General features: G+C 49.9%; 1 protein-coding gene across 1 annotated transcript in view; it reads right to left on the bottom strand.

The window, feature by feature from the left end:
• The window catches only part of LOC135255757 (neural-cadherin-like), a 185,837-nt gene that overhangs the window by 20,465 nt on the left and 148,863 nt on the right, over positions 1-16,509 (bottom strand). Inside the window, exons 24-29 of the mRNA XM_064337323.1 lie at positions 15,921-16,048; positions 15,377-15,504; positions 14,761-14,884; positions 6,677-6,857; positions 6,361-6,416; positions 5,700-5,804 (exon numbers count right to left, since the gene is read on the bottom strand). Coding sequence (XP_064193393.1) covers positions 5,700-5,804; positions 6,361-6,416; positions 6,677-6,857; positions 14,761-14,884; positions 15,377-15,504; positions 15,921-16,048 — 722 coding nt within the window. The remainder of the gene's footprint in view (positions 1-5,699; positions 5,805-6,360; positions 6,417-6,676; positions 6,858-14,760; positions 14,885-15,376; positions 15,505-15,920; positions 16,049-16,509) is intronic.

The following is a 16,509-nucleotide window of genomic DNA, read 5'->3' as shown; positions in this document are numbered from 1 at the left end:
TGTGTATTCTCTGTTTAGGGCCCGATAGCAATTCAGTTTATTTTGGAGTTTGGTACAGGTCTTCCAATGTTCCAAATATATGTTTTTGATTTGTTTTATAGTTTGGTTAACTCTAATTGGCAATTGTGAAGCAGTGCTGATCTGAAGCTGGTTTTTGTTAGTACTGGTTAGTTTAGATACGTTCAGAACCAGCTGACTGAGGGGATACTTTCCTGGGCTTACCTCTTGGGTTTTTAGAGCCTTATATTGTAATGAATTTTCCGGGCTAGTTTTTAGATGCTCGATAAAATTTAGTTTTCTGGATTTGAATAAGAATTGGATATCTGCCTAATTCAGCCCTGCATGCATTATTTGGAGTATTTCTGTGTACCTGTAGGATATTTTTACAAAATTCTGCATGATAAATTTCAGCTGGATGTTTTCCCATCTAGTGTAGTCTTGCCGACTGAGTAGACCCCATATTTCACTTCCATATAGCACAATTGGCTGGATAACGCTATCAAATATTTTTGTCCAAATTCTAATGGGAATATTTATTTTATGGAATCTTCTTTTGATCGCATAAAAAGCTCTACGGACTTTTTCTTTTAATGCATTCACTGCTAGACCAAAGCTCCCCGATGCACTGATTTTTAGTCCAAGGTAATCATAATCTAGTATAGTGTATGTTCTAGGGCAGTGTCTCTCTCTCTCTCTCTCTCACTCTATCTATCTATCTATCTAACCCTCCGTAAATAAACAGTAAATTAAGACAATGAGCTGCTCTGATTTGGCTCACAAAGCCCAGCAGAAGCAGACAGCCCAGGCCCTCTCAGCACAGGTCAGCGTTAGTGTTAGCGTTAGCGCTCACGGACCCAAGCCTCCTCAGTGCGCATCTGTGTTAGCGTTAGCACTCACGGACCCAAGCCTTCTCAGTGCAGGTCTGTGTTAGCGTTAGCGCTCATGGACCCAAGCCTTCTCAGTGCAGGTCTGTGTTAGCGTTAGCGCTCATGGACCCAAGCCTCCTCAGTGTGAGTCTATATTAGCGTTAGTGCTCATGGACCCAAGCCTTCTTAGCGCGGGTCTGCTTTAGTGTTAGTGGTTAGGGAGAGGAAGTGTACATTGCAAGCAGCCATCATTAATTAAATAAATTAATAAATGAATGAAGGAAGGGGCTTAACCTTTTGTGTGGAAGAAGCATACTGGCTGTAATGTCTTCGTTGAATTATTTATGGGATTAACGTCAAAACGAGACCCGATCATTCTCAAGCATATTTAGTATGCGCTTGAAACGCCTTCTCTCTGCTCTCATAGAAAAGAAATTATGCCTTTCACATTCTAAAAAAAAATAAATAAATAAAATAACTAAACTAAACAAAAAAAAAAACAATAGAAACGAAGTACCTAGAGAGCCAAATCAAATTAACGCGATGAAACGCGTGCGGGGGGACGAGTTAACACGAGTTAGCAGCGTAGGCTAACGAACCCTCCGCAACAGCAGCGGATGAGTTCACCAGGGCGATCGCCTTTAGCGGCACGTAGCCGCAGCGCGCCCCCCGGACGCACTTCTGTACGCAAGCATGACTCCCCCCCACCCCCCCACCCCCCACCCCCGCGCCCGCTCACAACGCATGGGAGAATGAGTCAACAGGTTAACGCATCAGCCCCATACCCTAAGACACCTCAAGACCAGTTTTTTTTTTTTTTTCCCCTCGCGGGTTTGTTTCTCCTCAAGGCCTGGCGATTTAACATGAATCATATTCGGCACTTAGTGGCAGTGCGTTTTTGTGTGTGTGTGTGTGTGTGTGTGTGTGTGTGTGTTGTGTTTGTGTGTGTGTGTGTGTGTGTGTGTGTGTGTTGTGTGTGTGTGTGTGTGTGTGTGTGTGTGTGTGTGTGTGTGTGTGTGTGTGTGTGTGTGGGGGAGTGTGTGTGTGTGTGTGTGTGTGTGTGTGTGTGTGTGTGTGTGTGTGTGTGTGTTTGCGTTGTTTTCGCTGTATTGGAGGTAAACGGCGTGGTGAGCGAGGTTGCTGTTTTCCGCGAAGCGCCGGGGCGCTGGGGCGCTGGGCGGGGAGCGTAATCGTTCCCGCCACTTTCCCCAAACGGGCCGCGCTATTCGCCCCCCCGCCAAACGGGCCGCGCTATTCGCCCCCCCGCCAGCCTTTCCAGAAGCTTCTCTGCTGGAACGGAAACCGCGAAGGGATACGGAACATCTGCCGCATCTCTCTCCCTCTCCCTCCTTTTCTCTCTCTCCGTCTGTCCGTTTTTAATTCTCCTTCCATCTCTCTCCATTTCTCCCTCTCTGTTCCTCTTCCCTTTCTCTCTCTCGCTCTCCCTCTCACTCATTTTCTCTCTGTCTGTCTGTCTGTTTTTAGTTCTCCTTCTATCCCTCTCCATTTCTCCCTCTGTTCCTCTTCCCTTTCTCCCTTTCTCTCTCTCTCTCTCTCTCTCTCTACAATATATTTATATATATATGGACATGTGACAACTAATAATGTAAGAATGACTGATAATGCAATAAAATTGCCAACAAAAAGGTAATATGTAGTTTAATAATGTAATAAAATCGACCAATAATGTAATAACTAGACAAATTATTACATTATTGGGCAGCTATTACATTATCTGGTGGGTAACACAAAAGCGTAATAATATTGACCAACCAATAACGTAATAACTACTCAGAGCAAGCAGCAACCATTAGATTTAGGTTGACTTCTGTTGTTAAATGAATAAATTGACTGAAGGATTGATTTGTACAGCACTGTAGCACAGCTACTCAAAGTGCGAACTGTATCATTTTTTTTTTTTAAAGATGAAAGAATGGGCTGCATTTCACTGAATAATGTTATTTCAATGTTCAACAAAATAAATCCTCTCGTTAAGATTTTTGACAGCATATTCGCTTGTTCTGATTACTGCTCCGAGCTATCAGGGATATTTAATTTCACTTCATAGACATTTCACTGTCAGGTGATAAATTTTTACCAACATTTATACATATTTATTTAATTTTACCCACTTTTATGTGATCTGATTATATTGTATACAAAAGAGAAAAGCTCCCTCTGTACAACAGTGCATAGCGCTCTGGGCTTGTGAAGATCGGAGGGCTCTGATTGGTGCATCGCCGTATGAACACAGTAACAATGCATAGCACCTGGAGCAGCTACCCAAAGCTGTGGAACAAGGATTAACTATTCCACTTCATATACAGGTCTGGGGTCTTTAGGATTAAACCTGAGGTTTCAACTCTAGCTAAAAGCTAAAGTGCCGTTGACCCAGAATGTCTAATACCCGAGAGCCAGGCTCTTCTCACCTTTCCGTTGAAATTTACAATTAAGTGATCAAAGCCACCGTATCACCTTTCCCTTCTTAACTGGCTTTGCAGACGGATCTCTCTAACGCTCTTCATCGTGCGATCGAACCTGTTCATCCACTGGCAGCAGTCAGGCTTCGCGGGAGAGGGAAGAGGCGGTTAATGCCACTTCACTGTACACTGAGCACTCTGAGTAGCCGTGCTAAAATGGCTGCACAAAAATGAATCCGTTACTTTTATCCGTTTAAAAACAAAAGTCGCCGTGAGCCTGACGCTTACTGCTTGGCCCGAGTAGTTATTACATTATTGGTCAATACTGTTATATAATTGGCTTTTTTTACCCACCAGATAATTTAATAAATGACCAATAGGGTAATAATATGTCAAGTTATTACATTGCTGGTTCATTTACTACATTACTGGACATTTTTTTTTGGCATTTAGAGCAACATTTTATTACATAATCAGCCAGTTTGGTCAGTTATCGCATTATCAGTCAGTTATTATATTATTATATTATTATTATACACGTCTATTCTTATTGCTTATTACACGTCTATCTTAAGCATACAGATAAACAGAAACAAATAATATCACAAAAACCATAATTAGTATGATAAGTATAATTCTTATTTCTTCCATCTCACATCTTACTCTTTTTTTCTCTCTATCTCTCTCAGAACATCCATCTGTCTCTGCTTCTCCCTTACCCTCTCTCGTCCTCTTAATCTCCCTTTCTCTATATTTATCTCTCTCTATCGCTCTGTCTGTTTTTCTCTGTCCCTCTGTCCCTTTCTCACCCCACCACTCAACCAGGCTGACTCCCATGGACTCTTTGAAAATGAGCAGCGGGTCTTGGTGAGGGTCACATGACCACACACCCAAGGCATTGTGGGAGGCGGATAAATTAATTAGGCGCGGCGCGGCGGCCCGCACACGCACAGATCGTGCCGCGCCGTTCCTCGCTCGACGGGCCCTTCCCGCCCACGCGAAGGCGCGCGCGGAAACAGAGGAGGGCATCATGGGAAAAAAAAAAAAAACATAAACAGGCACAGACGAGCGCGAACACAAAGAGGCAGCGTGCGCGTCTCGGAGAGAGAGAGAGAGAGAGAGGCCGAGAGAACGCCCCCACAGCCCACCTGCGAGCGGCGAAACGCCACAGCAGCCGCGTCTGATTCATAAACATTGTGGCGAGAGTCGGCGCTCCACGTCTGACGGAGCCGATTGAGCTCGGCAAGCTCCCGTCCGCTATTCAGCGCGAAGAGAAAGAAAATAAAAACACTTTTGGCTGCCACCCTGACTTCATTTTAAAGATGCCAGAATGGGGATCAAAAGGCCTGCTGCCCAGCACAGAACGAGGTGCTGTAGTTTTAGGGGGGTAGGGAAGGGGGGGGGGGGGGGTTGGTGACCTACGCAAGTCTCTGAAATAACAGCTGTGAAGAATGTCCTGGCAAGGGCTGGGACAGCGTTGTTCACTTCCCAAAGTGCAGAGCATAGGAGTTATTTTGTTTATTTCACCCTTTGAAGAGCAAGTCTTTTTTTTAAAGTCAGTGTTCTAGAACTCCATTGCTTTCTTACCAGCAGGGATTGTGACATCAGCATTAGAATGTTCAGCTAAGAGAATTCTAATCACACATTTGTGATCTTAATCCTTAATGGGTTAAACACCCATCCCAACATTAAGGGCATGATGGGAGCTGAGGGCAGCGGCAGGTCGATTTGGCCCCCAGACAAAACCCAAGCCTCAAAAACGGAAGACAAAACCGGCTTCGCGGTCAGAAAGAGGAGCAAAAAGGAGATTTCATCTCTTTCAGCTGCAGAAAACCATCTGAAGACATCAAGAGGCAAGGGTGGCAGGTCCCCTACAGCTCCACAGCCACTAACCGCGGCATCTCCCACAACCCGCCATTTAAAATCCACAAGCACTCCCTCACAGGCCACCACTCTCCCTCATTAACAAACGGAACGTGTTCTCCTGAGCTGGGGGGGGCGGGGGGGGGGTTGGGGAAGCGCGATCCAAACATATTACGCAGCGAGGAACCTGTCCCAAATGAATCCCGTCTCCAGCAAGGTCAACTCTGCATACACTACCGAGGCAATCCTGTTGCAAAATATCCGCACGGAAATAGAATAACGCTGCAACACACCGTAAATATACGGGCTTTTAAAAAATTTATAGCGATAAATATATTTAACGGCAGCGCAAAACATATTGCAACCTCTGAAAGTGGCGATAATTTATGCATTTACAATACATTGTGAAGCACCGCAGAATGTTAACAGTGTAGTTTATTTGAATATATCCTCCGTATGTGCCGTTTCCATAAGGGACCAGGCCGCTGCAAGGCGGCTGCTTGGCGACAGGGGAACGGGCCAATCGGAATGAGGCAGAGGGTCGGCTGACCTCCAGGCGCAGGTACTCGTTCTGCTCCTTGGACAGCAGGCTGACGATGGTGCCGCCGGGCTTCCGGGTCCGCACCAGGACCTGGACCCTGGTCCCCAGCAGCGGGCCCCGACGTGCGGAAGAGCGGACAAGCCGGAATGGATGGAGCTATAGGCTCCCGCCTCCTCGAGAGGTAGTATTCCCAGGAACCTCATGTGGGCGGTGAAAAAGGGGCGAGACCGACAGCCCCGGCAACTCGGCTTAGCGAAACGAGGGGGGAAGCGGCCCGAGAGGAAGTGATCATTCTGCTTCAGTTCATCCAGACACAGCATTTATTACAGCGGCCAAAAGATTATTATTATTATTTTTTTTTTTTTACAAAAATTGTCACAAACAATGTGCTTGATAAGTGATCACAGCCAAGCACTGGAGTGGAACCACACAGAAAGGCCTTGCTATGTGGGTGCCGACACTGTCATTGAGCCTGAGTTCACAGTAGCACTGTAAATATATCATCATAATAACAATAATAATAATAACAATAATAATATGCAGCTATGCATCCTGTAGGTTGTACAGCTTTCGTAAGTGTTGTGTTTATTATGAAGCTGGACAGCCTTCACGCAACATTCAGCTGGGCTACTGATCAAGTTATTCTATAGCAGCGGTCAGTGCTGCAGGATAATAAAAATGCTAGCAGCGCTACATTGATTTTAGTGCGTCCGTGCTGCTTCAGGTCTTTTATTTTTACCTTCTACATCTGCATTACATTTGTATGCAGGTAATTAGGATACACTTTTATAGCGAGTGACTTACAGAAGTGCACATAAAGGTTCTGGCAAAGAGCAGAGACGCTGTCAAGTCATCAGCATCACAGCTGATAGCGGCTGTCAGTACGTCTATGCTATGCTAATGCTAAAAGCGTCACAATCTCTACATGGGACTGGAACTCGGGGTCCAGTCCCAGTGCGGTTTCAGGGGGGGGGGGGGGGGCGTACCCTGCTCGCACTGGTGCCCGCTGTACCCGGGTATGCACTGGCAGCTGAAGGACCCCCACTCGCCGTGGCACCACCCCCGGGGCCCGCAGGACGGGTACCCCATGTTGACGCAGTTCCCGTCCGTCATGGCGCATCCTGGCGCGCTGTTCTCCGAGTCCGCGGGAGAGCCCAGGTCGTAAACCTGAGAGAGAGAGAGAGAGAGGGATTGAGCGGGGTGGCAAGGTGGCACGGAGGGAAAGAGGGAGAGGGGGGGGAGAGAGAAAGAGGGATGTACCACAGTAGAAAACAGAACAGTGCTGTAGGACCTGGGCCCTGGCAACAAGATAAGCTAACATAATAATAATGATACGATGCATCCCGTAGGTAGTACAGCTTTCATAAGGGCTGTGTTCATTATGAAGCGGGACGGCCATCACGCAAGCATTCCGTCGGCCGGTCTGCTGATGAAGAGTTATTCTATAGCAATGGCTTCCTGAAAAATGAGACCGTAGACTGATTCCACTGTACTCCAGGCATAATTGCACCAAGGTACACACAATACTCGAGAATTATACCTACCTTCCGTCTAACAAGGAGTCTAACCATCGCAGACATTACATGTCTTTGAAAAACATATGCTGGATACCACTGCAGTTAAAGGTCAATGGTGAGCAGTAGGTACCCTGTAGCAGGAGGAAATGGCAGGCGCATTGTTCGGCTGAATGGCCTCTCCTCATCATTATGTTATGGTAAATGATAAATGGACTGCATTTATATAGCGCTTTTATCCAAAGCGCTTTACAAGTGATGCCTCTCATTCGCCAGAGCAGTTAGGGGTTAGGGGTTAGGTGTCTTGCCCAAGGACACTTCGACACACCCAGGGCGGGGTTTGAACCGGCAACCCTCTGACTGCCAGACAACCGCTCTTACCTCCTGAGCTATGTCGCCCCGTATGTTATGCTATGTAACCAATTACGCTCTGCCTTAATCACAAAGAATTCAGAAATTAAGAAAAAAAAAAAAAAGAAAAAAAAAAACATTTCACAAGCGCAAATAAACTTTCAATTCTTTGAAAACTTTGTGAGCCACTGGTACGTTTCTCTGGTGCCGAGAGAACTGCACAAAAAAGGCTTTCTCTAATTTAGAATTCTTTGGGAGATGCCGCTCCTTTTGTTCAACGCCATCAAAGTTAAGCCACTTATCTCTTACACATAGGAGTATATTTCAGATACAGCAATGCATATTTATTTACGGACAGTTCTAGGAGGGTGCACCAGCATTTTATTAATTTTTTTTTTTGTTGCTGGTGGTACAGGAAGATATAAATAAATTAGCATAAATTTAAGGGCTGCTGGACGGCAGCATGCTCTCCCCGTATCCATGCGGGTTTCCCCCGGGTACTCCGGTTTCCTCCCGCAGTCCAAACACATGCAGGTTAGGCTAATTGGAGAGTCAAAACTGCCCCTAGGTATGAGTGTGTGAGTGAATGGTGTGTGTGTGTGTATGTGTGTGCCCTAGGATGGACTGGCGAACTGTCCAGGGTGTATTCCTGCCTCTTGCTCAATGCATGCTGGGATAGGCTCCAGCACCCCCCGTGATCCTGACAAGGAATAAGCGGATATAGATAATGGACGGATGAATGAATGGCAGGCAGCAGGGGGCGATATAGAGAGGCAGAAATACAATGATTTCCTATGGGAGGATGATCGTAATTGAGGAGTCACTGGCGCAAGGTGAGGATGGGGGGATTATGGGGTGCTGGGTGGGAGCACGTATGAAGAGCAGCCTAGTGTGTGAGCACCATATATATGTATAATTAAACATTCATCTAGACTGCCAGCAAACAAAGAAATTATAATATAACCTCCCTGAATATGGGGGGGGGGGGACTATGTATAAAAAGGGCTGTAATTCCTACATGGATATATCCGATATGTTCGTAAACATCAACGTCAAATTAAAGCAGACAGTCTGTACTTCATACACTTTTAATTCATTGTTATGTTTCAAATGCAGTTTGCAGGAGTACAGAGCTACAAGCTACAAGCTGGAGTACTGATGCAAAACAACAAAAATCACTCACCCAAGACTGTGTGTGTGTGTGTGTGTGTATACATAAAATATGTCCATACTTCTGCTCTTTGTTAATTAATGAAACAAATTTATAAAATTGTTATGAGTTATTGCTGCTCAACGGTCATGTTATGGACATTTTCGTATCGAAAAAATAACATTTCATTCCATAACCTGTGAAATCAAATATTTTGGTCATAAATAAAGTCTTTTTTTACCGGTCTGACTTCAGTGACTTCGTTTTTTTTTCACGGTCACTTTATAATATTGCGTCAGCTGCCGTGATCCTTTTATTTATTTTTTACCGGTTTATCCACCGCCCCTCCGGGGTCCCGCCGTGTTGTTAAATTCCTTCGCCTTTAGCTCCCGAAAGGGAACGGGAGCGTGAGAATCCGTGAAATATCGCCACCGTCCCAGAGCAAGCACCCTCAAAAACACCCTCATTGTTGTTTGCTGAACAGGTTACTCTACAGGGTTGGAGTCCTGATCTATGTGGTCACTTCTGGCACTACGATCTTTACTTAACTCTAGTGTGTTTCTTTTGCACCTCTGCACCTTGAACTGATGCACTTGTTGTATGTCGCTCTGGATAAGAGCGTCTGCCAAATGCCTGTAATGTAATGTAATGTAACGTGCAGGAGTGCTTAAGTGCTCGTGTTTGGGCCCGCCATCTTCTCACAACCTTGCATGGTGGCGCATGACGATGAAGCTACTCTCCACGCTTTCCTGCATTTCAGAAACATTTTTTCCTCAAAAAAAAAAAAATACTCGCGTATAACTGTCGACCTCAAGGCTAGACAAAGAGGACAAAGAGGCCTTGCTCAGCATCACAATGCAAAAGAATCACCTTTTATCTGGATGTTCTATTCTCAGACCAGCCTCGCGTTCAGGTGAGACTGTTAAAAAAAAATGCTTTTCGCACAACTGAGCAAGACGGAGAGCCTAACCGCGCGGCCATTACGACAGGGACGTAAATATAGCATTCACGAAATTTACACTGCTTCCTGAAAACGGCAGGTGTCTGTTCAGATCTGAAAAGCACTCAGCCTGAAGATGTAAGGGAGGTGAAGATATGGAGCATCGGAGAAAAAAAAGTGTCAGTTACTTTTACAGGAGTGGGTGAAAAGATGTGAGCCACAGTTCAGACATTCATCTATTTTATTAAAAACGCTTATTCCTGGTTAGGTTCGTGGGGGGGGAGTTGGGGTTGGGGTGGGGGGGGTGTGGCGGTGTTTAGAGTCTATGCCAGCATGCTGGAGGTGAGAGGTGAGAATATATGTTCATACGTGCGACTGAAACCTTTCAGTTATCCTCCAGCTTCTCACTTCGCAGGATATCGACGTAATAAATACGTTTTTCAACCGGCACTTAGGAAAACAATCCCTTCGGACAATCCCCGCGGCTTCACACGTTGCATCGCGGTTCGCGCTGTCTGAGCGGGGAGCACGCCCGCTAACGGGCTAGCGGAACGCGCTTTCTGCGTTCGGCGCCTCCGACACGCGCACAGCCAATCGGCCGCTCTGAAGTCCTCCGGCGCCCGTACGCTCGTTTTACACGGGGCCGCGGCCGGGAGCCAGAGACGCACTCCTGTTACCCCCCCCCCCCCCCGAAACACGGCGCGAGCGTTAGAGTCGCGCGTTTTTTAAAAGCGTTTGTGGCAAACACGCCTGCCACAGGCCACCGAAGTGGCTTTTCTTTGGGGCCCTCCAGCACAGAGACACAGGGAGAAGATGTTCAAAACAGTCCACATTTATTCCACGAGGGTTTGGCAAGATGGTAACGCCAAATGAGCAGATGTAAACCAGTCATGACCGAAGCTCCCTGGTGTGGGTGGGGATGGCAGATTTAACCTGTGCGCAGTGATTACCTCACTACGCACAGGTGCAGCCACTCCTGTTCCTGGGTCCAATTAGACCTGGCCAATTATCTAATTCTCAACCAATTATCCAATTGGCCAGGTCCAACTAGCTTGACCCAGGGCAGGTGTGGCTGCTTAAACCAGCCATCCCCACACCACAGCGTTCTCTCGCGTTCTCTCACGTTTCCGCTCAGAAGCGGGGCGGGAAGCCGTTCTGCTGGTTCCTCAGCAGTGGGGGGGGGAGGGTCCAGTTTCACCTCCACACACCGCAATTACTGAGGGGCGGAATCAGCAGGGGTAACCAGTCCCCCACCCCTCTGGGTGGCATGGGTAAGGGGCGGGGGGGGTAAGGGTATAATGCTTCATTGAGATGCACTGACGTGCCCCACTTGGCCTTCCCCAGCCGAGAGACAGGTTGAGACGTGACGGGCGGAAAGCAGCAGATTAGGAAAACAACAAAGTTTAAAAATACCCTAACCCCCCCACCCCACCCCACTCCCTGCAACCCCCCCACACAGCCAGCCGAAGTGGCACGCGGAAGGTCATTTACGCCTGAGCGGGGGCGAGGACGGCGTTAGATCTGCATCATCAGCCCCCCCTCCCCGAACCCCTGCCTCACAACAGGGCCGCATGAATTTTACATGGCCTCACAGCCCTTTGCTTCCAGTGAGGAGATCGGGGGAACACTTCGGCGCCCAACGCCTTCAGCTACCAACGCCATGCAGCTACCAACGCCTTCAGCTACCAACGCCATGCAGCTACCAACGCCTTCAGCTACCAGCGCCTTCAGCTACCAGCGCCTTCAGCTACCAAGGCCTTCAGCTACCAACGCCATGCAGCTACCAACGCCTTCAGCTACCAACGCCTTCAGCTACCAACGCCATGCAGCTACCAACGCCTTCAGCTACCAGCGCCTTCAGCTACCAGCGCCTTCAGCTACCAGCGCCTTCAGCTACCAACGCCATGCAGCTACCAACGCCATGCAGCTACCAACGCCATGCAGCTACCAACGCCTTCAGCTACCAACGCCATGCAGCTACCAACGCCATGCAGCTACCAACGCCTTCAGCTACCAACGCCATGCAGCTACCAACGCCTTCAGCTACCAACGCCATGCAGCTACCAACGCCATGCAGCTACCAACGCCATGCAGCTACCAACGCCATGCAGCTACCAACGCCTTCAGCTACCAGCGCCTTCAGCTACCAGCGCCTTCAGCTACCAGCGCCTTCAGCTACCAACGCCTTCAGCTACCAAGGCCTTCAGCTACCAACGCCATGCAGCTACCAACGCCATGCAGCTACCAACGCCTTCAGCTACCAACGCCATGCAGCTACCAACGCCTTCAGCTACCAAGGCCTTCAGCTACCAACGCCTTCAGCTACCAACTCCTTCAGCTACCAACGCCATGCAGCTACCAACGCCATGCAGCTACCAACGCCTTCAGCTACCAACGCCATGCAGCAACCAACGCCATGCAGCTACCAACGCCATGCAGCAACCAACGCCTTCAGCTACCAACGCCATGCAGCTACCAACGCCATGCAGCTACCAACGCCATGCAGCTACCAACGCCTTCAGCTACCAACGCCATGCAGCTACCAACGCCTTCAGCTACCAACGCCATGCAACTACCAACGCCTTCAGCTACCAACGCCATGCAGCTACCAACGCCTTCAGCTACCAACGCCTTCAGCTACCAACGCCTTCAGCTACCAACGCCATGCAGCTACCAACGCCATGCAGCAACCAACGCCTTCAGCTACCAACGCCATGCAGCTACCAACGCCATGCAGCTACCAACGCCATGCAGCTACCAACGCCTTCAGCTACCAACGCCTTCAGCTACCAACGCCATGCAGCTACCAACGCCATGCAGCTACCAACGCCTTCAGCTACCAACGCCATGCAGCTACCAACGCCTTCAGCTACCAACGCCTTCAGCTACCAACGCCATGCAGCTACCAACGCCATGCAGCTACCAACGCCTTCAGCTACCAACGCCATGCAGCTACCAACGCCTTCAGCTACCAACGCCTTCAGCTACCAACGCCTTCAGCTACCAGCGCCTTCAGCTACCAACGCCTTCAGCTACCAACGCCTTCAGCTACCAACGCCATGCAGCTACCAACGCCATGCAGCTACCAACGCCATGCAGCTACCAACGCCTTCAGCTACCAACGCCATGCAGCTACCAACGCCATGCAGCTACCAACGCCTTCAGCTACCAACGCCTTCAGCTACCAACGCCATGCAGCTACCAACGCCATGCAGCTACCAACGCCATGCAGCGCCCAACGCCATGCAGCTACCAACGCCATGCAGCTACCAACGCCATGCAGCTACCAACGCCTTCAGCTACCAGCGCCTTCAGCTACCAGCGCCTTCAGCTACCAGCGCCTTCAGCTACCAACGCCTTCAGCTACCAAGGCCTTCAGCTACCAACGCCATGCAGCTACCAACGCCATGCAGCTACCAACGCCTTCAGCTACCAACGCCATGCAGCCATCAACGCCTTCAGCTACCAAGGCCTTCAGCTACCAACGCCTTCAGCTACCAACTCCTTCAGCTACCAACGCCATGCAGCTACCAACGCCATGCAGCTACCAACGCCTTCAGCTACCAACGCCATGCAGCAACCAACGCCATGCAGCTACCAACGCCATGCAGCAACCAACGCCTTCAGCTACCAACGCCATGCAGCTACCAACGCCATGCAGCTACCAACGCCATGCAGCTACCAACGCCTTCAGCTACCAACGCCATGCAGCTACCAACGCCTTCAGCTACCAACGCCATGCAACTACCAACGCCTTCAGCTACCAACGCCATGCAGCAACCAACGCCATGCAGCTACCAACGCCATGCAGCAACCAACGCCTTCAGCTACCAACGCCATGCAGCTACCAACGCCATGCAGCTACCAACGCCATGCAGCTACCAACGCCATGCAGCTACCAACGCCTTCAGCTACCAACGCCATGCAGCTACCAACGCCATGCAGCTACCAACGCCTTCAGCTACCAACGCCATGCAGCTACCAACGCCTTCAGCTACCAACGCCTTCAGCTACCAACGCCATGCAGCTACCAACGCCATGCAGCTACCAACGCCTTCAGCTACCAACGCCATGCAGCTACCAACGCCTTCAGCTACCAACGCCTTCAGCTACCAACGCCTTCAGCTACCAGCGCCTTCAGCTACCAACGCCTTCAGCTACCAACGCCTTCAGCTACCAACGCCATGCAGCTACCAACGCCATGCAGCTACCAACGCCATGCAGCTACCAACGCCTTCAGCTACCAACGCCATGCAGCTACCAACGCCATGCAGCTACCAACGCCTTCAGCTACCAACGCCTTCAGCTACCAACGCCATGCAGCTACCAACGCCTTCAGCTACCAACGCCTTCAGCTACCAACGCCTTCAGCTACCAACGCCATGCAGCTACCAACGCCATGCAGCGCCCAACGCCATGCAGCTACCAACGCCATGCAGCTGCGGTGTCTCGAGGGCTCTTTGGGCTCCAGGACGGGTTGTGCCAAACGGCTAACTCGGGTCGGAGTGTAGCACAGTGGGTAAGGAACTAGGCTTGGAACCGAAAGGTCGCAGGTTCGATTCCCGGGTAGGACACTTCCGTTGTTCCCTTGAGCAAGGTACTTTACCTGCATTGCTTCAGTATATATCCAGCTGTATAAATGGATGCTATGTAAAAGTTGTGTAAGTCGCTCTGGATAAGAGCATCTGCTAAATGCCTGTAATGTAATGTACCGATACTAAGTGTCATCTTCATGGCTGGGTTACACCCGCCCGTAGTGGAACTTGAGGCAGGGTTATTTTTAAAAAAATGATCACAGTGTTTAACACGGTGGTAAACGCGTACGGTTGTGACAGCGCAGCTACCTCAGGGGTTCCAGAAAGGCCTAAAAATACGCGTAGTTTTCAGTTAAAACCGTCCACGTGCTCATCGCGAGCCACGACATCCGCGGGTTCGAATCCACCCGCACAACCTTTTTTGTCGCACGTCTCTCTCGCCCTCTCTTCCCTGTTCTTCCTGTCTCTCCACACCGTCCTCTCCAATAAAGCTGAAAAGCAGTATATTTTATAATGCACTGTAGAGACCCGGAAGGTTCCGGTGCTGATGGCTGCGGGTTTGGCGGTAGGGTGGCGATACCTGGCTGTCCACGACCAGGTTGCGGATGCAGCCGGTGAAGTGCTTGTGCTGCAGCTGAGGGTAGATGTACGGCAGGTTCTCGTTGACTCCGCCCAGCTGCAGCACCTGGGTCATGTTCAGGTGCCTGAGGGGGGGGGAGAGGTAAAGGGGGGGGGGGGGGAGAGGTGGAGGGGGGGGGGGGGGTTGGCACAAACAGGTGGTCATGGAATACATCAGCCAATCATCTGCAGGATGCATTACCCCTAACCAGCCAACCAACAAAGCAATTAGTCAATGAATCTAATCAGCGAATACATTATCTATAAACAGCAACAATTTGTCTTCAGCGAACGGATAAACAAATATGAGAAACGACCAGCAGACAAATCATATTTCACACGCAGCAGAGTGAAATAACAGCCAGGAGCAGACACTCCCACTGCTTTAACGGAGGAGTAAAGTGAAGGGGAGAAAACTGCATGGGCGATGGCGAGGGAAAGAAGGGGGAAGAGTGACTCAGCACCAGGAAAACGGCGGGCGCTGAGGGGGGAGGGGCGGAGGTGAGGGGTACTATGCAGGGGGGGTTCGGGGTAAGAGGCGGGGGGGGGGGGGCAGGAGGGAGGGCGGGTCTCGTTACCTGGCCCCGTTGGGGGTGACCCCCCTGACCTCGCAGGAGGAGTGGTCTTCGGTCGTCAGCCTGCTGCCCACCCCCTCCATCTCCGTTACCGCGGCAGCAGAGCAGCGGTCCAGCGTGAACCGGACCTCCTGCACAGAGAGAGTCCTGACGGGTCACCGTGGGCCCCTCCCCCTTCCTGTCACGTGACCTGCGTTATAAACCTTAACGCAGATCTGAGATCTGTGAGACATCCTATAGGGATGCTAATTATTTAGATCAGACGCACATGGGGGCCAATTTTTTATTTTCCGAGGGTCTGCGCTCCCCGCTACAAACACCTCCATCTGTTTTTCGTGAGCACACACGCACACGACCTTTATAAATGACATTTTGTTAAGTACTCGAGGAGCACTGGCAGTCGGCGCAGTTTGGGGAATGTGAGAGGGTGGGGTCGGGGGGTGTGGGTGGTGGCGGGGGGGTGTGGGAAGGGCGCTGGGGGTCCCTCCCCAATAGGCCCTGCGCGTGTTCAGACAGTGCGAGACACGTCCCCCTCGCGCAGACCCACCTTACTGTCACTCCGAACATCCAGCCTGTGCCACCGTCTGTCCGCCACGCGCACGTTGCTCGGCAACTGCAGAACCAGCGTGCCGGAGCCGTGGTTAATCTTCAGGGTGGGCGTACCGCCTATCAGCTCTGCGGAGAGAGAGAGAGAGAGAGAGAGGGAGGGAGAGAAGGGGGGAGGGGGGAGAGAGAGAAAGAGAAAGAGAGAGAGGTCATCCCTTTTCAGAGGCACGCAACTTCTTCAAGGCCGCAGAACTTCTGCAAGAAGAGTTTTCTCATCAAAAAAAAAAAAAACTCCTTATATGGACACAAGAGAATTTCATATTGATATAAGAATTCACAGAACCTGAAGATCTGCCGTGGCTTTTTTTTTTTCTCAGAACCCACACTATAAATAAAGAAGGCATTAATTAAGTTCTGATTGCTCTTTCCTCTGACGACTGACAAATTAAAAATCATCAAACCAGCAAACGCTCCCAGTGCGCAGAACTTTGCACCATCCACAAAATTGCACAGGATTACAACACCTGTCTGATGCCTGCTGCGCCCGCCCGGGGGAAAGAGAGGGAAGAAAACAAAGGAAAAGAGGGATG

The sequence above is a fragment of the Anguilla rostrata genome, chromosome 5 (assembly GCF_018555375.3).
Source record: "Anguilla rostrata isolate EN2019 chromosome 5, ASM1855537v3, whole genome shotgun sequence".
NCBI lineage: Eukaryota > Metazoa > Chordata > Actinopteri > Anguilliformes > Anguillidae > Anguilla > Anguilla rostrata.
Note: the sequence above shows the minus strand (reverse complement) of the source record. Positions and strands in the feature narration are given on the sequence as shown.